General features: G+C 60.0%; 1 protein-coding gene across 3 annotated transcripts in view; it reads left to right on the top strand.

The window, feature by feature from the left end:
* Window positions 1-23,042, top strand: part of NCOR2 (nuclear receptor corepressor 2) — a gene marked incomplete at both ends in the record, with an annotated part of 118,931 nt that overhangs the window by 51,079 nt on the left and 44,810 nt on the right. For all 3 annotated transcript variants that reach the window (XM_080717516.1, XM_080717515.1, XM_080717514.1), the window contains 4 exons: window positions 998-1,096; window positions 11,213-11,352; window positions 12,584-12,756; window positions 16,016-16,078. In XM_080717516.1, coding sequence (XP_080573642.1) covers window positions 998-1,096; window positions 11,213-11,352; window positions 12,584-12,756; window positions 16,016-16,078 — 475 coding nt within the window. The remainder of the gene's footprint in view (window positions 1-997; window positions 1,097-11,212; window positions 11,353-12,583; window positions 12,757-16,015; window positions 16,079-23,042) is intronic.

The raw sequence follows: 23,042 nt of genomic DNA, 5'->3' as shown, positions 1-23,042 counted from the left end.
ACCCCTCATTGTCAAGGGAAGGGGGCGGCAGGGGTCTCCGGGTCAGATTTGTGAATACAGTTGGGGTTGCCTGGTAGCGACCCGTTTATGGTGTGGTCCGGCCCCCGTGGCGTTTGTCCACGCTGCTGGGGTCCAGCTCAGCTCTGCACCTTCCTCCCTCCTGGCTGTGCCGGCGGGGGAGGCAGGGACCTTTTGCCTCATCGGGCATTCATGAGGTGCCACTTGGATCCTGGCTCTGTGCCCGCAGGGGGCACATGGCCGCGGCCTTCCTTTCTGAGGGCGCCCCTTAGTGGTCCTGTGTAGACAAGGAGCCCCCGGGACTCAGACTTGGGTCCACGTGGAGAGACCAGCGCACAGGCAAGGAGCAAGCCTTGGGGGTAACAGGAGGATGTGGGGCTCCGGGGAGCCGAAGCTGAGAGCCACTCAGGTCCCCGTATGTCTGGGGAGGGCAGAGAAGGGCCCAGAGCTGGACCGACAGGCCCTGAGCTTGCCCAGCTGTGTGCCCGAGGCCTCGGCTCCGCGCGGCTGGGGACGGCCTGTGATGACGTCCCCGCTGTCTGCGCAGTGGCAGGGAGGGTCACCAGCAGCTAGCTCGGCCGCAGTTTCTCCTGAGCTGGCTCGTCCCGCATGGGTCTCCTGCAAAATAACTTATTCCCTCTTTTTTTTTTTTTTTTTTTTTTTTGGTGGTACTGGGGTTCCTTGAAGCCCTTCTACCTCCGGACTACACTCCCAGACCTATTTTTACATTTTATATTTGGAAACAGGGTCTCCTAAGCTAGCGCGCGCGGCTGGCTTCGAACCTGCGTGATCCTCCTGTCTCCGCCTCCCAAGCGCGGGGATTACAAGCGTGCGCCCCCATGCCCGGCCTACTTATTCCCTCTTTACCACGGCTCTGGGCAGCCTGCCCTGGGCCGCCCCGCAGGGCTGTGGAAGAGCCGGGATTTGAACCCAGGCCTTGCGGCTCCACGCTCGTCAGCATCCTCTCTCTGTCCTGCAGACGGTGGCCGAGTGTGTCCTCTATTATTACCTGACCAAGAAGAACGAGAACTACAAGAGCCTTGTGAGGCGGAGCTACCGGCGCCGGGGCAAGAGCCAGGTGAGGGCGGGGCGCGGCTGGGCGTCCCTGGGCCGCCCTGGGTCCCTAGGAGCAGAGAAGACGGGGAGGAAGAGTCACTTCCATTCTCAGCCTGGAAGGTTCCTGGATCCCCTCCCGGTGGGCTGATCACGGTCCCTGTGGTTCAAAGGCCGCTTTGCCAAGTGGGAACTTCCCAGGGCCACAGACTTCACGTGCTTTAGACTTGACTAGCTTTGTGTGTTTATATTTGAAAAGATTTCCACTACGTGGTCTCGCTGCTGTTCAGGCATCCGGCCTGGGGTGGGTCTGGAGGACCGTGTGCTAGAGCGGGGCCTGGCACAGGGCTTGCTGGTTGAGACCACCACATCACTTTTATATGTAAATAAAGTTTTATTGGAACAAAGCCCCGATCGTGCACGCACAAGTTACCATGGCAGCTCTTGCGACAGAAATTGTTTCGCCTGCACAGCCTAAAATATTTTCCATCTGGCCCTTTTTAGAAAAAGTTTGCTGTGGGTAGGTTGGGGTTCAATGGCGTACACTGCTGGAATCCCAGTACTTGGGAGGCCGAGACAGGAGGATCACAGGTTTGACGCCAGCCTCAGCAATTTAGCGAGGCCCTCAGCAACTTAGGGAGACTCTGTTTTAAATAAAAGTTTGTAGACCTTTGCGTTAGAGGAAAAGGAATTGGTTTGAAACCAATAAGCCGGGCGTGGTGGCGCACGCTTGTAATCCCAGAACTTGGGAGGCTGAGACAGGAGGATCTCAGGCTTGTAGCCAGCCTCAGTAACTTGTGAGGCCCTCAGCAACTTGGGGAGTTAAAAATAGACCTGGGGGTGTAGCCCCAAGGGAGAATGTCCCTGGGTTCAATTCCCAGTACCACAAAAAAGTAAATACATAAATAATAATAAATAGGGCTGGGTGTGAAGCTCAGGGGCAAAATTCTTCTGGGTTCAGTTGCTGGTACCGCAAAAAAAAAAAAATCAATTAATTAAAAATAAGTAAGCCGGGCGTGGTGGCGCACGCTTGTAATCCCTGCGCTTGGGAAGTTGAGACAGGAGGATCGCACGGGTTCGAAGCCAGCCTCAGCTACTTAGTGAGGCTCTCAGCAACTTAGCGAGACCCTGTTTCCAAATAAAATATAAGATAGGTCTGGGAGTATAGCCCAGAGGTACAAAGCCCCTGCCTTCCACCCCCAGTACCACCAAAAATAAATAAAATAAATAAATAATAAAGAACAGGGTTTGGGGTGAAGCTCAGAGGTAGAATACCCCTGGGTTCAATCCCTCGTAACACACACACACACACACACACACACACACACACACACCCAAAAAAAAAACAAGAGAAAAAAAAACATTCAGTAAATAATGGGATAAGTCTTTTGGGCCAGCGGTGCCTCTGATGGGGCCTGGGTAGTCAGTGTTTGGGGGAGAAGGGAAAGCGCAGTGTGTCCCTGTGCGCATTCCTGTCCCGGTGGCAGGCGCCCTCCAGCCTCGAGGTCAGCCCTCACACACAGGCCTGAGGCCCCACAAAACAGCCCCCCTCCTATCCCCTAAGTGAAGTGTGATTTGATTAGGTGAGCCTGACCCGGGGACCCGCCACCCCTGGCTGAGCTCCCAGCATCTGCCCGAGCCTCGAGCCTCCCGGCGGAGGGTGGGCAGCGGCATCTGTCTGTGGCTGGGGTTTCTGTGTAGTGAGCGCGGCCATGGTGGGACTGCGTCTGTAAAACCAAGGCTTTGTGGCCCAGAGCCGTGTGTCTCGGGAGGCCGGCTGGGTGTCGTAGTAAGCAGAGAGAATTGGGGAATTTCCTGGACCCAGAGGCACAAGCCAAGTAAATACTTTGCGGAAATTACAGACGCTCCCGAGGTGTGGGTAAGAGGGAGTGCTGGTGGAGATTGTGGCAAATGCAGGTGAGCGGAAGGCCTCGGTGTTCTAGAAAACACCGTCGGGTATTGGCTGAGCGGCTGCTGTACACTCTGGGCTGGCCGCAGCGGCCAGGCACAGCAGTATCTGGACCGTTCGCTTGGGTTCCTGGGAGGCTGTGCCACCCAGTGGGGCCCCTGCCTGCAGCCCAGACACACCCCTCCCAGGTGGGCAGCCCGGGGAAGTTGGGCAGCCCTGAGTCCTTTCCAGCAGATGAGCCGTGGAGGCCCTGGGGATGGGGTGCCAGCTAGGTAGAGCACCCTGGCGTGTCTCCAGCAGATGGAGGTGGAGCCCTCCACAGCTCAGGTCTCCCCGCCCCCTGGCTTTGAACTGGACCCTCGAGTAAATCCCAGATGCTGCCGGCTCGGTGACAGATGGTGGTGGTGGTAGTGACAGCGACCCTAGCAGTAGTAGTGGGTCACGGTCATGGCACCCACTGGACCCACAGCAATGCACCATTTTGCAGAGTACATTTTAGTGCAAACCAGCTTTGGGGGTAGAGGCGCTGCGTTCACCCCTCGGCCTGAGTGGGGACAGGCAGGGCTTTGCGATCACAGACTCAGGAGCCCAAGTTGGTGCCCGGCGTCTGGAACCCGAGGCCCTGGCAGTTCTCCCAGTAGTATTGTGGCCCTGGGGTGCTCTGGCCCCCACGCAGGCCCTTGCACCTGCCTCCCTTGGCTGGGCTCTGCTAGCGTGGCCCCACAGCAGGAGGCGCTGGGCGGGGTGTGGACTCGGAGGCCAGGTGCACCAGGCTGTCTATACCCCGAGGACTCCCTGGCAAAGGGGCTGCCGGAGGACAGGGTGGGAGGGGCCATCTGAGATGCGTGGGGGCCCAAGCCTGCACTTGCATTGCTGTGGCCCTCAACCCCCTCTCCCCAAAGTGGGGCATGGTGGCGCCCTTGTAATCCCAGCATTCGGGAGGCTGAGATAGGAGGATCATGGTTTGCAGACAGCCTCCGCTACTTAATGAGGCCCTTTGCAACTCAGTGAGGCCCTGTTTCCAAATAAAGAATAAAAAATAGGGCTGGGGGTGTCGCTCAGAGGTAGAATGCCCCTGGGTTCCATCTCCAGTACTGGGGAGAAAATAAACCCCAGTACTGGGGAGAAAATAAAACCTAGGTGTGTGTTCATCGGTCTGTTCCTCTCCTCCGCTCTCTCTGTCCGTCTCCTTCTCCATCTCCCTCTCTGTCTGCCTCCCAGCACCCTGCCCCATGCACGTCCATCCCCTCTGCCTCTCCCAGGAGGCTGGGGTCGCCGCGGTGAGTGGCCACAGAGGTGGTGGCGCTGTGGTCCTGGCCTGGTTTCCCGGGCTCCGGGCCACGCTCTCTATGCCGAGGATGGCTGTGAGCGGCTGGGCCCCCCCAGCACCACCAGAGCACTCTGGGGCCCCCGCCCCGCCTGTCCAAGGCGACCTCTCCCACGGGGGTGTCTGTCCGTCACCGCAGGCTCTGTGTGTTCACACAAGGGCGCACATTTAGTGCCTACTGAACATGTCAGGGCCTGATAACCCACCTTGATAGGCACATCACATTGTGCTTGGGGGACAGTCACGTGATGGGTCAACCGAGCCCTCAGTACCCCAGGCTGCCTGTGAAGTGCTATGCAGGTGGATACTAGGTAGGACGCTGGGGGGAGTGGCTTGCCCTTCCCAGGATGCACAGTCTCCTTTGTTACCTTGTAAAAGATTTAATTTCTCAGTAAGCTGGCTTGTCGCCCAGGCCCAGAAATGGGGGTCCCTCTTGCTGTTTGTACCCCAATGGGATTGAGGCGTGCGGGGAGGAGGCTGTGGCCAGCGGGTTGCGCAGGGACATCAGGCTGTGCACTTTCCCGGCATTTTTACCCCTTTGGCCTCCTGGGAGTCCTGGGGGGGGGGTGGTGTGAAAACTCAGGTCGCTGGTTGTAAGGGGTGTACCCCGGAGCCTTGGTCCTGGGGATTGATCATGCCCGATGGGGCCAGCCCACCCCGGGAGGCAGCCTGCACATGTGTGTATTTACGGAGCTCTGTGCTTCACGTAGAGGACCTGCCCAAGCACTCGAACGCAGCGCGTGCAGCAGGGCGCCCCCTCCCAAGGGACCCGGACCCCGGCCCTGGAGCATCTGGGCCGGCCTGGGTGTCGGTAGTAGGTCCTCCCAGCCCTGGCCCCCCACCACGCACACTTTGCATCAGAGCTACTTGCCGAGACTGTGAACGTTTGCAAAGTGGTTATTACGGGCTGCTGGACATCTCCAGGCTCCGCCTGTGGCCACCTTCATTACAGCCCGTGAAAGCGCACGCCTCCACTGGGACCCCTGCGGCCCTGGGGCGGGGCAGGGAGGTTCGGGGTGGCAGTTCCGCCATCCAGCAGCCTCTTCGCCTGCCAGAGGGAGCCACAGCCCCAGACACAGATGTCTGGCAAGCTGGCCCCGACCACCCGCTCCCAGGACACTTCACACGGCCTCCCTGCCCCAACCTGGAAGCGGGCCCCCGAAGTGGGCTGGGTGGTGATGGGCTCAGGCCGACCAGCCACCAGGCTCCCCTGCCCCGGGAGCCCCGTCATCGGCCCCGGTGACTCACCAGCCGCCGTGGGCCCGCGTCGGTGTCTAGCTGGTGATTCAAGGGTGGGAGGGCCGCGTTGTCCCACTCACTGCAAGACCAGCACCCAGGCCCGCAGCGGCCAGTGCGCAGACCAGCCGAGTGTTTTGTTGGGAGCAAAGGAGGCTGGGCCACGTGGCCAGGGAGGCGGGGAGGGCAACTGGAGGGCGTCCTTCCTGCAGAGACTGGGCAGGAAACGGCTGCCTGGGTTCCCGCCGTCCGTCCATCCATCTGTCCAGTGGTTCCCAGCCGCCGGGCTGAGGGAGGAAGTCTGGGGCGGAGGTCCTCTTTCCCCCCTTGCTTTCTGGGCTGCTCTGCTCTGGGTCCCTGGCCCTTCTGCCTCCCCGCCTGGAGCTCTGGGGTCCCTCACCACCTCTCCCGTGTTGCCTACCCATGGCAGCGCGCCTGCAAGACTCCAGGTGCCCGCCGGGGCCCAGCTGGGTATCAAGCTGGGCTGGTCCAGATTCAGCGCCCAGGAGATCCAACATCCCTGGTTCTCTGCCCAACCCTGTGCCGAGCGGGGAGGGCCGGCCATGTCCCTGACACACCCGGGCACACTGAGCCCCAGGGATGAGCAAGAGGGGCGCTCCTGCAAGAGGGGAGATAAGGGAGGGCGGCCTTTGCAGGGGCCAGAATGTGGTTCAGGAGCCCCATCCCTGGCAGAGCGCGTCAGAGAGAGACGGGGAAGGAAGAAGATAGAGACTGGCCACACAGTGGACAGGGGCTGGCTCAGTCCACTCCAGGAGCTTAGGCCTGCACAATCCCGGGGTCAGGGGTCACCGCAGAGTGGGGGGTGTGGCTCGGGTTCCACCCCCAGCACCATAGGTAAATAAACAAACCTGCCCCTGGACTCAGTCACACACCTGAGGGACTGGGAGGACCCCTGGCGTGTCTGGGGTCGCTGCGCCGTGGATCCAGTGGCCGAGGTGTAAATAAATGCTCCTGCCGGGCCCAGTTCCAGGCACACTGCACACCGCCATCCTGTCCCCACCCTGTGTATGCGGTGACGTCAGGAACCAGATGATGGCCACAGGGTGAAGTCACGGGGAGCCAGACGCTTCAAGTCCTTGGCTGTCTCTTTGATTGTGAGCGTGCGCGGTTCAGTATTGGGAATGAGCCGGTTTCCCAGCGGGCTTTTGGGATTCCTAAGTATATGAGCTGTCTCCTGCGCTGTGGCAGGCCAGGCCCCTCTGTCTTACAAAGATACTCCCCAGAGCTGGGTGTGGGGGTGCATGCCTCTAGTCTCAGGACTTGGGAGACCGAGACAGGAGGATTGCAGGTTTGAGGCCAGCCTCAGCAACTAGTGAGACTGTCATCAATTTATGTCATCATAAATAGGGGCCGGGCGTGGAGGCGGAAGTTTGTAATCCCAGCATTCGGGAGGCTGAGACGGGAGGATCGCAGTTTGCGGACAGCCTCACCTACTACCTCGTGAGGCCCTTTTTTGAAACCCTGTTTCAAAATAAAGAATAAAAAATAGGGCTGGGGGTGGGGCTCGGAGGTAGAATGCCCCTGGGTTTAACTCCTTGTACTGCAAACATAAATAAGTAAATAGATAGATAGATAGACAGACAGATAGATAGGGCCAGGATGCAGGTCAGAGGCAGAATGCTCCTGGATTCAATTCCTAATGCCACTAAATAAATAAACAAACAAGCAAATAAAATAAAGACACTCTTGTGGACCGAGCTGCTGCTGTCCAGTGTCCCCAGGAGAGGCAGTGGACTGACTTCTTCCAGGACAGAGGCCTGTGTGTAGGGGGGGCACAGCTGCAGGACCCTGCCGTTGCCTTGACCTCTGTGACTTTTTATGCCTCATTCATTTTGCACCAACCTCACCGCCCTTGAGACTGGAGGGGGCGAGGGCGGCCTCCCGGGCCTCACTCACGCAGTTCGCGGTCAGTAGGGTGTGTGTTGAGTGCGCGAGTGCGACTGTGCCGCCGTCGGCGGTGTGGCTGGGCGCCGGCGCGTCCTCAATGCCCTCCTTAATCATTTTATGTGTTTTTACGGTGCTGGGGATGGAACCTAGGGCTTCCTGCGAGGCCAGCACTAAGCTATACTCCTAGCCCATAACAATGTTTTATTTTTGGTACTGGGGATTGAACCCAAGTGTTACACCTCCCCCCCCAGCCCTATTTTATTATCACTATTATTATTATTATTGTTATTGTTATTATTATTATTATTAGTAGTAGTAGTAGTAGTAGTAGTAGTACTGGGGATTGAACCTAAGTGTTATACCCCCAGCCTTACTTTTTATTTATTATTATTATTATTATTATTATTATTATTATTATTTATTTCTGGTGCTGGGAATGGAACCCAGGACATTTTTTTTTAATTTAAAAAAATTTTTTTTGCGGGTCTGGGGATGGAACCCAGGGGCATTTGACCTCCGAGTTCTACCCCCTGCCCTATTTTTTATTCTTTATTCTGAAACAGGGTCTCACTGAGTTGCAGAGGGCCTCACTAAGTAGCTGAGGCTGCCCGTGAACTGCGATCCTCCTGTCTCAGCCTCCCAAGTCCTGGGATGACAAGTGTGCGCCACCTGCACCCGGCCCTAAGCAACATTTTTCCAGCCTGATTGAGAGTCAAATCTCACTGGCCCCACTGGGTGGAGGGCACCCCAGCCACTCCTCTGGGTCCTGGACTCCTGTACCCCTCCCTCCTCCTGCTGCTGACCAGCCAGTTACCCCGCCCACCCCCACCTCATGCAGAAGTCCCCGGGGCGCCCTGCTCTGGGAATGTGCCCACATCTCCCAGCGCGGCTGCCAGGCCCGGCCAGGCTCTCCAGCCGAGACCCAGCGTGCCACTTGGCAGATGCTTGGGCATTTCTGCACCGCCAGCTCTGCCCACACGGGTCCCTCCCAGGTGCCCTCTCGTGTCCTCCGCCAACACTGGCCTTTGGCGACTCTCGCTCTGCGGGGGCCTCTTCCTGCCCCGCATGGGCGGAGAGTGCGTCCGCGAGCACCCCCCATCCTGTGAACCTCCTCATTTTAACAGCCCCCAGCAGCTCAGCACAGCTGGGAACCACATCTGTACAGGGCTCCGTGGCCCCCTGGGGACTCAGAGCCCACTTGTGAACCGAAATTTTGTTTATTTATAGTGCTGGAGAATGAAGCCAGGGGCCTTTTACCTCTGAGCTATAAACCCAGCCTTTAAAAAACAAACAAAAAAAAGAGGGTCTCATTTTACTGCTGAGTCTTGGCCTTGAACCCCTGATCCTTAAATGGGCAGAGGAGGGGCCTGCAGTCCTCCAGGCAGGGCTAAATTGGGATGAGAAAGAGGAGATGTCTGCTCTTACAGATGCGGCTTCCGAGAGCGGGCTCCCTGGGGCGCGGGGCTGCTGGCCCTGGCTAACCATGGCTCCTGTCGGGTTTTCTGTAGAGCTGTGCTGTGGTTTGGGGGCGACTGAGCCCTGGGCACACAGCCCGAGGTCGGCCTGACCAGAGGTGGCACCTGGCGTAAGCTTGGGAGTCCTCGGGGATCCCGACCTTCTGATTCCTGCTCTCTGGTTCCCCCGAGCTGGGCTAGAGCCTTATCTTGGATCCCTCTGTCTTTCTCTGGGCCATCGCAGAGCACCCAGCGTGATGTGAGCCTTCGGGAGCTGCGAGGGTCTACCCCCCCTTTTTGTGTGGTACTGGGGATGGAACCCAGGGTCATTCTACCTCCCAGTTAAACCCCCAGCCCTATTTTTTCTTTCTTCCTTCCTTCTTTCCTTCCTTCCTTCCTTTTTCTTTTTGCGGTACTAAGGATGGAACTCAGGCGTTCTACCTCTGAGCTATGCCCCCAGCCCTATTTTTTATTCGTGTGTGTGTGTGTGTGTGTGTGTGTGTGTGTGTGTGTCTGGTACTGGGGTGGAATCCAGGGGCTTTCCTACCTCCTGGCTACACTCCCAGACCTCTTTTTATACTTGATTTACAAACAGTCTCACTAAGTAGCTGAGGCTGGCTTCGAACCTGTGTGATCTGCCTGTCTCAGTCTCCTAAGCGTGGGGATTACAAGTGTGCGCCACCACATCTGGCCTTTTATTCTTTATTTTTTGAAACAGGGTCTCACTGAGTTGCAAAGGGCCTCACTAAGTAGCTGAGGCTGGCTGCGAACCATGATCCTCCTGTCTCAGCCTCCCGAATGCTGGGATGACCACCACACCCAGCTGAGCCCCTAGTTTTTAAGCAGCTGACAGCCTCAGCCCTGCCCTGCCCCCACCCTGGCCCCAGTATACCGAAGCCAGGGACCTCCTTAGGTGGAGCCAGCCCCCGGGCAGGACCCCACCCCAGGGGTCACACCATCTCCTTGTCCCTCATCCTCCCCACCCACCTCAGCCGCAGTGCAGGGGGGACTCTGGGATGGGCCTGCTCCACCCAGCTGCCCGCCTGCAGGAGGCTCTGCCCACCAGGCGCCAGGGTACCTCTGCTCCTGGCATTTCAAGCTTTAAGTGTGTGAGGGTGGGATGAGGGGCGGGTGCAGGGACACTGGGCTATACTGGGCTGTTCCGGGTCACTCTGGGTGATTCCTCTTACAAGATGCAGGGGTCCTGGGGAGGGGGCAGGTCTTAGACATTCTGGGGTGGACAGAGCTGCTGTCCCCAAAGCCCCTGATTCCTGCCCAGGCCAGGCCTGCGCTGTGTCCCAGCATCCACCCAAGTCCCTAGCTGGGGTGCTCAGCCAACCCCAAACGTGAGCCTGGCAGGGCACAGCCGTGAGCTCCTGGCACGAAGGAGCTCCCGCCCACACCCGCGCGGGACCTCGCTGGCTTGGCTTGGAGGCCGGCGTGGCCGTGGCCCTGGTGCACAAGCAAAGGCTTTCTGCGGTTTCCTCTCTGCTTGGCTCAGCGGGGCGGGAGGATGGTTCTAGTCCAGCAGCCGCCTGCAGGGAGGACGTTGGGGTGGCTGAGAAAACTCGGCCTGTGTCATCAAAGAAATCAGGCCAGGCAGAAAGGAAGTCGGGAGGCGGTTTGGGAAGGAGCCCTCTGACTTCCTCCCAGTCTGGGCGAGGCGGGTCAACAGGCCAGCGTGGCTGCCGCTGGAGATGAAAGCCAGGCCAGGGCGGGGAGTCGGCCTCTGCCTGGAGCCTCTTTGACGCAGCCTGTAAAATGGGCCTTTGCTCCTCCCCACGGGGGCCAGCAGGCCCCGGGCAGGACAGCAGCCACGCTCGGCAGGCCCCGGGCTTGCAGCTGCTCTGGGGAACCCAGGTTGCCCTCTGCAGGCCTGTGTCACAGAGCTGGGGGCTTGGAGAGGCTCCGGCACTGCTCTGGGAATGGGTGCCCACTTTCCGTGTGAGCCAGCTACCAGTCTTCAGAGCTCCAGCCTCGCAGCCCATCCTGAGCCATCAGCAGGCAGAAGTGACCTGTCAGAGCTCAGAGGGGTTAAGACTCATCTAGGGTCGCACAGACCCCAAGCAGAGGAGACAGGAGTTGAAGCCAGGGGCCCCAAAACTAGCGCCCCATCCGCCTCGCTCGGCCTCCTCCTCCCTGGGCCCGTGGGCTGCAGGACTCCAGGCCGCGGTCTCTCCCCGGCCTTGCCAGCGGTGCTCACGGTTCTTCTGGGCCTGCTCAGCGCCTCCCCCGCGGCTCACGCTGCGCCCAGGTGCAGAGGCGCACCTGCCTCACGGGTCTCTCCCGCTCTTCCCTGGCTGACAGCAGCAACAGCAGCAGCAGCAGCAGCAGCAGCAACAGCAGATGCCCCGCAACGGCCAGGAGGAGAAAGAGGAGAAGGAGAAAGAGGCCGAGAAGGAGGAGGAGAAGCCGGACGTGGATAACGACAAGGAGGAGCTCATCAAGTGAGTGCCCGAGGGCGGCTCCCGGGACCCTTCACCGCGCGGGTGTGGGCAGGACGCCTGGCCTCTGCCGGCCTGCAAGGAAAAGGAGGCGTCCCCGCTGCCAGGCTCTGCTGGCGCCTTCCAGGAGCGCCCGCTCTCTCCTCCCCACCCCTCCGCCTGGCCTTTTCCCTTAGGAGGCCTTGGGGACGGATAGCTCATTTGAGCTCTGCTCCAGAGCTAATAAATCTCGGCAAGGACTCCGGATCTCCCACCCCGCCGCCTCTCGCTCCGGAGTCTCCCCAGGTCCCTGGGGTGGGGGGATCAGAGTCACCGCCTGCTCGCCCACCCGCCGCGCGGACCTAGGAGTGCAGTGGCAGCTGGCAGCGCTCCCCTCCGGAGCCGTCAGTGTCGGCCTGGTTCCTGGAGGTCTAGGCACAGCCTTGCCCCCGGGCCTGCTGTCTCCCACCCTGCCAGGGGCACAGCTGAGACCCCGGCGCCAGCCATGGTTAGTGGTTAGGGCTTTATTCCGTGCGCGCGCGCGCGCGCGCACGCACACACACACACACACACACACACACACACACACACACACGGCACCAGGAACCTGTGATGGCGCCGAGACGCAGCTCTAGAATATCTGGCCGCAGTACCGGGTTTGGCCTTGCAGACGTCCCCCCAGGGCCTTTCAGGAAGATGGATGGGGAGACAGAAGCCCTGAGTCTGAGCCGGCAGCAGCGGGCTCCTCGGGTGCCCATGCCTGGGCCAGGCGTAAAGGCCGCCACAGGGTTCTCGCCGCAGTCCCTCGCTACACGCACGGGGCCCTTGGTAGTGCTGAAAGCCGAGGTGTGACAGGCCCCACTGGAAAGGCGTCCGCTCAGCGAATGAGGGGCCTCGTCCATCGCGACTGGCCGCGCCCTGTTGCTCAGTCAGATGGCCCCGCTGCCGCGAGACAGCCCGGAGCCTGGTGTGTACAGTGGTCCCGAGCCCCTGCTAGCAGAGGACAGCCTGGACTACACCCCCCGGGGAATCTAACAACCCCGCAGTCAGTGCCCTTCCCACCCTCTCCTTGGTGAATAGAGCAGCCGCCAGATCCCTAGTGCCTCTCTCCGGTGCTGCGGCCTGCTGGCCCGTGTCCCTGTGTACTGAGCGTGGCCCGGCCTCCCCTCCTCCGAGCCCTCCCCCTCTGCACCCCAGAGCAGCCAAGCTGCCCTGGGCCCAGCGAAGCCACCCGTCCCCCCTCTCTCGGCCTCAGGGAGAAGACGGACGACACCTCCGGGGAGGATAACGATGACAAAGAGGCTGTGGCCTCCAAGGGCCGCAAAACCGCCAACAGCCAAGGCCGCCGCAAGGGCCGCATCACCCGCTCCATGGCCAACGAGGCCCACCACGAGGAGGCTGTGGTGCCGCAGCAGAGCGCCGAGCTGGGTGAGCCCGCAGAGCCCTGCGCCCGGGGTCAGGTGCCCGGGCTCGCTGTGCGGCTGGAGCGAGCCCCTTGACCTCTCTGTGCCTCGGTGGCCGTGGCTGCACAGAGAACACAGAATCGGGGCGGGGGCCAGGGCCCCGCTCCACCATGGGACAGGGGCCCAGTGGGCTCTACGTGCCCCGGCGGGTGGGCCTTCTCCCCGCTGGGCCTCAGCGTCTCCTCTTGCCCAGAGGGGTGTCCATCCTGTCTCCCTGCCAAAAAAGAGAGGCTGGCATGCTGGTGCACACCCGTAGCGGTCCCAGTGCCTGGGAGGCTGACCCAGGAGGATAGTAGGTTTGAGGACAGCCTCCGCAGTGTAGCAAGACTCTGAGCTACTTAGCAAGACTCTGTTTCAAAACCCTAAAAATAATGATAACAACAACCACGGTGGTAGAGGGTGCAGCTTGGAGGTAGACGGTCCCTGGATTCGCCGGGCGTGGTGGCGCACGCTTGTGATCCCCGCGCTTGGGAGGCTGAGACAGGAGGATCGCACAGGTTCAAAGCCAGCCTCAGCTACTGAGTGAGACCCTGTTTCCAAATAAAATATAAAATAGGTCTGGGAGTATAGCTCGGAGGTGGAAAGCCCCTGGGTTCCACCCCCGGTACTACAAAAAAATAAAATAAAGAAGGCCCCTGGATTCAATCCCCAGGACCACACAAAAAAGTGGGGGGTGGGGAAGAAATGCACGGGTGCAGTTCTCACGTTGACCACAGGGGGCAGCAGGTGCTTGTCTGTGGCTGGCGTCCCTCCCTCCCTATTGGCTGCCAGGGGCCAGCCCTGGGGCCCCTGTGGAACCAAGCAGGTGGGTCTCTCAGACCCCTGTGAAGTTCCATGCACTTTTTTTTTTGGTGGTCGTACTGGGGGTGGAACCCAGGGGCTTTCTACCTCCGGGCTATACTCCCAGACCTATTTTATATTTTATTTGTAAACAGGGTCTCAACAGGTTGCTGAGAGCCTCACTAAGTAGCTGAGGCTGGCTTCGAACCTGTGCGATCCTCCTGTCTCAGCCTCCCAAGCGCGGGGATTACAAGCGTGCGCCACCATGCCCGGCCATGCACTTTTTACTTAGTTTTATTTATTTACGGGTTTATTTTTGCAGTACTAGGGATGGAACCCAGGGGCATTCTACCTCCGAGCTGCACCCCCAGCCCTATTTTTTTTTTTTTTTTTGGTGGTACTGGGGTTTTTGGAAACCCTTTTACCTCCGGGCTACACTCCTAGACCTATTATATGTGTGAGTGTGTGTGTGTGTGTGTGTGTGTGTGTGTGTGTGTGTGTGTGTGTATTTTATTTATTTATTTATTTTTTGGAAACAGGGTCTCTTAAGCCAGCGCAATCCTCCTGTCTCCGCCTCCCAAGCACGGGGATTACAAGCGTGCGCGCCCGGCGTCACAGCCCTATTTTTGATTCTTTAATTTGAAACAGGGTCTCGCTGAGTTGCAGAGGGCCTCACTAAGCAGCTGAGGCTGTCTGTGAGGTGCAACCCTCCGTCTCGGACGCTGGGATTATGAGCCTGCGCCACCTGCCCACCTGTCGGTGTTGTGTGAGACAGGCTCCGAGAATGAACGTGGCTTTCCTAGGCCACAGGCGAGGTTGAGGTTTGAACTCAGCCCCATGAGTGGCGTAGCTGGGCGCCCAGGGCAGAGTGCTCCTCACTGAAGCAGGCACCAGCCCCCTGAGGGTGGCTGGCTAGAAAACACACCCTAGGCCCGCCTTGGGAAGATGCTGGGGGCTGCGGGCGGGGAGGCTGCCCTGGGGCGAGCGGCTAGAGCTGCTTCCTGGCACTTCCCTCCTTCTAGAACCTTCCCACACTCCCCAGGCAGTCTTCATAGAATACTCTCTCGCCCTAGTGCTGTTCCGGGCTGGCGCTGAGTCCCTGGACCTGGCGGCCCTCTGGGGCCTGAGCCCTTTCCGGGTCCCACGCAGCTAGGAAGGAAGGAAGGGCCGAGCCTGGTCCAGGGCAACGGGAGGGGAGGCTCAGAAGCAGGGTCACCGCGGAGCTGCGGGCGCCCATGCCCCAGCCCAAGGCCGTGGTCCTGCCGGAGAATGGCCTGTCCAGGAGGAGCGCCCTCAGATACACTCTCAGTTCTATTTTATTTTATACTACTTAGATATTTATTTATTTATTTTGCAGTACTAGGGGTGGAACCCAGGGGCATTCTACCTCCGAGCTACACCCCCAGCCCTATATTTTTTATTCTTAATTTTTTGTTTGGTGGTACTGGGGTTCCTGGAAGCCCTTCTACCTCCGGGCTACACTCCCAGACCTATTTTTACATTTTTATTTGGAAACAGGGTCTCCTAAGCCAGCGCGAGCGGCTGGCTTCGAACCTGCGCGATCCTCCTGTCTCCGCCTCCCAAGCGTGGGGATTACAAGCGTGTGCCACCACGCCCGGCTTATTCTTTATTTTTGAAACAGGGTCTCACTGAATTGCAAAGGGCCTCACTAAGTACTAACTGAGGCTGGCCCCACACCACGATCCTCCTGTCTCAGCCTCCCGAATGCTAGTGCTACGAGTGTGCACCACCACACCTGGCTTACCTCAGTTCTGTTTAACTTAAGTTTTGTGTTGTGTGTGTGTGTGTGTGTGTGTGTGTGTGTGTGTGTGGTGCTGGGGATAGAACTAAAGGGCATTTTAGTTCCAAACTATACTCCCAGCCCAATTTTTTAAAAATTTTAAATTATGAAACAGGGTCTTGCTAGGTTGATGAGAGTTTTACTACTTGCTGAGGCTGTCCTCGAACCTGCGATCCTCCTGCCTTGGCCTCCCAAGTGCTGGACTTATAGGTGTGCACCACTGTGCCCGGCTTTATTTCTTATCTTGAAACAGAGCCTCAGAAAGTTGCCGAGGCTGTTCTCAAACTTGGGATGTGATCCTCCTGCCTCAGCCTCCCAAGTACCAGGGTCCCAGGCTTGCAGCACCGCGCCCTTCCCTCTGGGAACCTTTTCAGTGGCCCCAGTCGGGGTGGGGGCTGCCTGCATCCCCCTGCCCCCACAGGGTGACCTGGGCCCTAAGGACCCGCTCACCCAAAGCTCACAGGCTCCATCCCTCCTGTACCCCGTGGTCTCCCGAGCAGCCGCCCCTCCCCAGCAGAGTGCTCACACACACACAGCAAATCACCGCCGTGACCCTGCCTGCCTCAGTTTCCCCTTTGGAGAATGAGCCCATGTGCAGAGGGCGGGAGCGTGGCCTCTGCCAACCTGCCTGTCTTCCCTGCAGCGTCTGTAGAGATGAACGAGAGCTCTCGCTGGACAGAGGAAGAGATGGAAACGGCCAAGAAAGGTGAGCGCCCGCGCCCCTGCGCCCCATGCCAGGGCATGTGCCCTGGGCCCCAGCTGACCCATCTGTGGTGTTCCCAGATTTGTTGCTGCACCTTGGAGCCTCTGGGGTGCTGCCTCCGGGGAGGGGGTCTCTGCGGCTGTGGGGTGACCCAGGGCACAGATCCGGAGGGAGCGGTGGACGGAGCCGCTCTGGGCGCCCCGCCGGGGTGCGCCTCTTGTTTTGTGGGCAGAGAGCCACTCGCCGGGTTCCTGGGGGCTTGCCGTGGCCCGGGGTGGGGCGTAGGGTCTGTCTGTGGTTGGAACATCGGGGCATGGTGGTGCAAGCTTGTCATCCCAGTGCTTGGGATTCCATCAGCCTCAGCTACTTAGTGAGACCTTGTTTCCAAACAAAATATAAAATAGGTCTGGGAGTGTAGTCTGTAGGTAGAAAGCCTCTGGGTTCTATCCCTAGTAGCACAAAAAAAAAAAAAAAAAAAAAATCTAAGCCGGGCGTGGTGGCGCACGCTTGTCACCCCAGCATTCAGGAGGCAGAGACCGGAGGATTGGGGTTCGCGGCAGCCTCAGCTACTTAGTGAGGCCTTTTGCAGCTCAATGAGACTCTGCTTCAATATAAAGACTAAAAAATAGGGCAGGGGGTGTAGCTCGGAGGTAGAATGCCCCTGGGTTCCATCCCCAGACCCGCAAAAAGAAAAAAAAAAATCCTGATCTGGGCGGCATGTTCTGGAGTGGACAGGGCTGTCTGGGTGGGGTGCGGGACAGCAGCCCTGTGTCTCACGGAGAAGGATCTGTGGCTGAATTTTGGTGTTGCAGAGGGCAGAGGGAGATGGGGTGGGCCGTCCCTAGGCAGTGCTGGGGTGACGGTAGACACTACCTTTCTTGGGGGGCCCCTTGCTTCTCGGCCTGGGGACCCACCTTGGCCTCGGTTGACCTATCTGTAAGCGGGCGCAGTATCCAGGTTGGCCGGCAGGGTCCGGAGAGGGAACAGGCAGCCGGGTCATCAGTGTGGACCCCTGTCCCTCCCTCGTGTCCTCTGGGAGACACGCCAGCGTACCTCTGGCCCCACCGGAGCCTGGCGGGGGTTTGCCAAGACCAGAGGGGAGCTCGTGGTAACTAGACACCAAGCCTGGGGTGCCCCATTTTGCGTGCGGGCTTTCATTTTCCTCGACCCCCAGCTCTGAGCGGCAGGCAGGTCGTGTCCAGCCCCGGTGGGTCCCTGTCCCCACGTTACAGGCAAGGAGGCCAGGAGCGGAGGCCGGGTCTGTGCGGAGCCCCACAGGGGTCTGGCCCACTCTTGCCGTGGGCTGAGGCCCTTGGGACAGGCAGGAGCTCCCCAGCCCCCGCCCCAGCCCCCTCGAAGGTCAGGGTTCTATTTTTAGGAGATCAGACAAGGGCTGAGGGGCCGGGGCGCCGGCTCTTGCTGGCAAAGGCTGGGGGGCGCAGTCGGCCCTCCAAAGGGGCTTTGTCTCTGGCACCCCCTTAATTTGCTAAATTTCAAAACGGGCTTTCCTGAAAATCCGCAAGCCGTCCGTCTCCCCTTTAATTTGGGTGAGACGCGCTTACCGCTGAACACGGAGCCCGGCAGCGGCTTTAAGTCCATCCACAGTGTCAGGGGCCCGCACCACGGGGGAGCTCCAGAACCTTCTAAGGCTCCGAGTGGAAGCCCCATACCCATTCGCCCCCCCCCCAGCCCGCCCCAGCAGCCCCCAGCGGCCACGCATTCCCTGATGCACTCCGGGCTGCGCTGGGAACTCTTTCTGAGAATGGAATTCGTGGTCTTGGGATCCAGTAATATTTGTGGGTCGCTCTTTATGGCTGAGTGCTGCTCTCTGGGCGGATGGACCGCGTCTCGTTTATGGGCTCACCCGCGGAGGACCGAGCCGAGCTGGCTGTCCCAGGCCGGCCCCTGAGCACAGCCCTGCTGCTGCCGACCCGCAGGTGAAGCGGTGTGGCGCCCTGTCATCCTGGTGCCTAGGAGGCAGAGCTGGGGGAGTCGATGACTCCTTAGAGGTCAGCCTCAGTGGAGGCGGAGACAGGAGGATCACGGTTCGGGGACGGCCTCAGCTACTTAGTGAGGCCCTTTGCAACTCAGTGAGACCCTGTTTCAAAATAAAGAATAAAAAATAGGGCTGGGGGTGTCACTTGGAGGTAGAGTGCCCCTGGGTTCCATCCCCTGTACTGCCAAAAAAAAGGGGGGCTACTGTACCTTAGAGGCACAGCACCCTGAGTTTAGCCCTCAGTACCAGAAAGGGGGACACTCTTAACCACACGGGAGTCCCTCGAGATAGTGCAGGCTGTGCTGTTGGGGGTCTCCTTGCGGGTGTCCCCGGTCTCTTGGGCCCAGGGTGTCCTCCGCCATCCAGTAGCCAGGTTACCAGAGGCAGATGGGGGTTGGGAGGCTCGGGCAGGATGACTCACGCGGGGCGCCCCGCCCCACACCCAAGGTCGGCCGCTGTGGGCGGGCAGGAGCTGGGCTGGGGTCCTGCCCATGGAGGGGGAGGCGCTGCCAGGGCCGGGGGCCGCGCGCACCGGGCCCTGCTCAGTGACATTTGCGATAATTCCGTGAGCGCCGAGAGCTCGTCTGCCGTGAATTACAGCAATCTGGACAATTACTGAGCTGGCTGGCTGCTAATGGCTGCGTGTTCCGGGCGCGGGGATGGGGTGGGCGGGCGGCAGGTGCTGGCAGCCCCCCCGCGACTCCACAGCCTGTGGGGAGGGGGCCGGCGAGGCAGTGAACCTTCCAGAGCCCCCTGCCCGGCCCTAGACACCCAAGGGAGGAACCAGATGGGGGGGGGGGCTGGTGCCAGGCAGGGGGGACATTTAGGAAGATCCAGGCCAGCACGCCTGGAACTTTGGGAGATCTGAGACAGGAGGGTCGCAGGTTCAAGACCAGCCTCAGCAAGGGAGGAGACTCACACCAAGCTGGCAAGACTATTTTAAAATAAAAACGGCTAGCCCGGCGTGGTGGCGCACGCTCGTCATCCCAGCACTCCTGAGACCGGAGGATCGCGGTTCGCGGACAGCCTCAGCTACTTAGTGAGGCCCTCTGCAACTCAGTGAGACCCGGTTTCGGAATAAAGAATAAAAAAATAGGGCAGGCCGGGCGTGGTGGCGCACGCACGCTTGTCATCCCCCGCACGCTTGTCATCCCCGCGCTTGGGAGGCAGAGACAGGATCGCGCAGGTTCGAAGCCAGGCGCGTGCGCTGGCTTAAGAGACCCTGTTTCCAAATAAGAATACAAAATAGGTCTCTGGGAGTGGAGCCTGGAGGTAGAAGGGCTTCCAGGAACCCCAGTACCACAAAAAAAAAAAAAAAAAAAATCAAGGGTCAGCCGGGTGCATTTCTGCCCGAGTTGCCGGAGAGTCCTGTCTGCCTCCCCCGGCCTCCATGGAGGACAGCGGCCTCACACGTTTTGGCTTGTGGCAGCTGGCTCCCGTCTCTGGCACGGCTTCACACGACTCTCCCAGGGCCTATGTCCAGGTCTCCTCCTATCTGAGCCGCCCCCCCCACCCCCACCCCCGTGCAGCTGGACCTGCCCTTGACTTGCCAGAGCCTCACTACCTGCTGAGGCTGTCCGCGAACCGCGATCCTCTGGTCTCAGGCTCCCAAGTACTGGGATTACAGGCAGGGACCACCAGGCCCACCCAGCCTTTTCATTTGCAAAGGGCACCAATTGAATCAATTTTTGTCTATTTATTTTATTATTATTATTAGTAGTAGTAGTAGTAGTAGTAGTAGTAGTATTTTTGGTGGTACTGGGAATGGAACCCAGAGGCTTTCTACCTCCAGGCTATACTCCCAGACCTATTTTATACTTTATTTGGAAACAGGGTCTCACTAGGTTGCTGAGCGCCTCACTAAGTAGCTGAGGCTGGCTTCGAACCTGTGCGATCCTCCTGTCTTAGCCTCCCAAGCGCGGGGATTACAAGTGTGCGCCACCACGCCCAGCCCCATTTTTATTTATTTGTTTGTTTGTTTATTTATTTATTATTATTTTTTGGTGGTACTGGGGTTCCTGGAAATCTTTCTACCTCCAAGCTACACTCCCAGACCCTTTTTATTTGGAAACAGGGTCTCTTATGCCAGCGCGGCTGGCTTCGAACCTGCTCGATCCTCCCGTCTCTGCCTCCCAAGCGCGGGGATCACAGGCGTGCGCCACCACGCCCGGTTCCGTGCATTTTTATTTTTAAATTTTGAAACCGTGTCTCCCTAAATTGCTGAGGCTGGCATCTGATCTGCCATCCCCCTGCCTCAGCCTCCCGGGTACGGGGATTACGGGTGCGCGACACCTCGCCGGCTCCATCCTCCAAGAGCAGGCTGGAAAGCCCCTGTCGGGGGCCCGTAATGGTGAGCCGGCCCAGTACTCACACAGTCCTTGGCACAGCACGCACTCGGCGCACAGACCACAGCTTGCTTTCCTGGGCTCAAGACCCGGATCTTCCTATTCTCACGGTCTCTGACCCCGGGCAGGTAGGGGACCTCAGGGTGGCTGCGGGTGAGTTACCTGGCGGGCAGCGCATGGCACTGAGAAATCCCACGGAACACGCTCTGGGTGCCAGGATGCCCGAGCTGGTGCGAGGTCACAGAACCCAGGCCCTCCGGTTGCACAACCGGGATGGGGCGGCCGCGTGTGGACTGGGTGAGTTCCAGCCAGCCAGGCCCTGGCTACTGCTACTGGGTAATGAAGGAGGGAAAGGCGATCCTGCAGCAGGGGACGAACGGCATGTGTAAAGGCCCTGTGGTAGGGGGCATGTGGTTAAGTGGGATGGTGTTGAAACCCAAGCGCTCAGGGACGCAGTGAGAGGCTTGGCTTTGCCAGCAGGGCTGCAGTTTGACTGTCATTCTGAGAGAATGGGGGAGGAACTCAGTGGAAATGGGGTCTTTCTTTGTGGCTGGGGTGAGGGAGCCCCTGCAGGAAGCTGCCTCTCCAGGATCCGGGCAGCCCCAGGAGGCCCCGGGCTCAGCGCCATGCTGGGTGGGAGGGGGGCCAGGCCCGGGTGAAGGGCTTGGTTCCCCTGGGAAAGGCTTGGCTCCAGTCTTGACCCAGCTGCGGGAGGCCCAGGCACCCTGGCAGCTCCTCCGACCCCCACGCCCTTCTCTGATGGCAGAGCTGGCAGGAAGGGATGGAGGGACCCCCCTCAGCACCCCACTCCAGACCAGGCACAGGCTGTTCCCTGGTCTCCAGGCAGAGAGGTGGTGCACAGCCTTCCCCTGGGGTCTGATGCATTCTGGGGGACAGAGAGGCCAAGACTGGGGGTGGGGACTGAGGGCGCCCAGCCAGAGCTTGGCGGAGCGAGCCGCCCCAGAACCTGCTTTTGGTCAGAGCCTCGTGGGTCCCTCAGTGCCAGGCTGGGCTGGCCTTGCCCGGGAGCAGCCTGTGTGCCCGGGCCAGTGGCAGTGTGCTGGAGGCCCCCGGAGGAGAGCAGGGCTGGAGGTTTGAGGGTAGAGGCCAGCCTGCAGTTGATCCCAGGTCAGAAGGGACCAGCGCCCGTGGCTGGAGATTAACCACGGAGGAGCCTCGTCTGGGGCTCGCGGGAGGGTTCAGGGGCAGCAGACGCAGGGCACCCGGCGCCTTGGCCGTCTCGCGCCCGGGAGCCTCAGGGCAACGTCCAGGGCGCTGCCCACTCGCCGGGGACCCAGTGGCCTGGACGCGGTGGTGGTACCCAGCACAGGGACACCAGCGTGTGCGCTCACAGCTGCTCTGCAGAGGCCGGGCTGAGCCCCCGGGAGCCCGCCCTGGCCTCCCCCACCCGCCAGTGCTCCCGGCTGAAGGGTTTTCTTTTGCAAATGAGTTTCTCTAGGAAAAGCCCTGGGGAGGGTTGATGGGGTAGGAGAGACTTGCTCTGGCCCCTCCTTCCCCTCCTGCTCCCCCTCCTCCCTCTCCTCCTCCACCCCCTCCTCTCCGGCCCGTGACTCAGACCTCCCGCCTCGACTTCCTGTCTTGGTCAATTTCACTTCCTAGTTCCTGACTCTTCAAAACAAAACTCCTTCCTTAGAAATTAGAAGTGGTGCCGACCTCGGGGCCGAGCACCTCAGGGCCGCGAAGGTCTGAACCCGCAGCCCCGCCCCCAGCCTCTTCTGGGGCCCTGCAGAGGGGTGGCACGCCCGTGGTTGCCGGTGGACTCCACACTCAGACCCTGGGCTTCTGGTGCTTGCTTCATTAGCCAGGCTCCCCACCTGCATACGCCGCACCCCGACGTGGAGGAACAGGGTCCTCTGCAGTGGGGCAGCTTACCAATTTGGGGGGGCACTAAGGAGGGGCCTGGAGGGCTTTGGAAGGTGGGGCTGAGGAAGCTTCTGCAGAGGTGACTCTGGACCGGAGCTCCGGTGCCCAGGCAGGGGGCAGGTGCAGAGGTACTGGGGTGCCTTCATAGCTGGGCGCACAGGGAGCCCGCGGCGGCTCCCTCCCGCCGCGAAGGCCCCCGCGTTTTCTTCCAAGTGCTTCCAATCCTCGGGGAGGTGCTCGTTCTGGAGCAGCCTGTTGGGTGTGGCAGCCCTCAGAGCGCCCAGAGACCTCCCGGATGGTGGGGCCTGGGACGATCTCGGTCCCCAACAGGATCTGATTTGTTGCTGTCCTTGCGGGGGTGAGGTTGGAGATGGGGGGGCAGAAGATGTCTTGCCCCTGGGGCAGGATTGGGAGGCAGGGTTGGAGGCGGAAGGGAGTCAGCACCCCAGGCTGCATCCTGGAAATCAGCCCTGACCTGAATCCAGCTCCAAAGTTCAGCTCTTGGAGGTCGGCCTCCCAGGAGCCACAGGAGACATTCCAGCAGGTGTGCCCAGGGCACCGGCTGCTGTGGTCACCCAGGGTGTCTCTGAGAGGGACGGGGAGGTGGCTGAGGCCTGGCCTCCCCACCCCCAGCCTCTGGGGGGGAGGGGGGCCACGGGAAGCCAGTTTGGGGACCCCCCCAGCCCCCAAACAGTTGGAGGTCTCATTTGCACTAGAAAGCGTCTCCTCAAATCCCCAGCTT

The sequence above is a fragment of the Muscardinus avellanarius genome (assembly GCF_963383645.1).
Source record: "Muscardinus avellanarius genome assembly, chromosome: 21".
In the NCBI taxonomy this organism is placed as follows: domain Eukaryota; kingdom Metazoa; phylum Chordata; class Mammalia; order Rodentia; family Gliridae; genus Muscardinus; species Muscardinus avellanarius.
The sequence above is the reverse complement of the archived record's forward strand: the minus strand, read 5'-3'. Positions and strand labels throughout refer to the sequence as shown.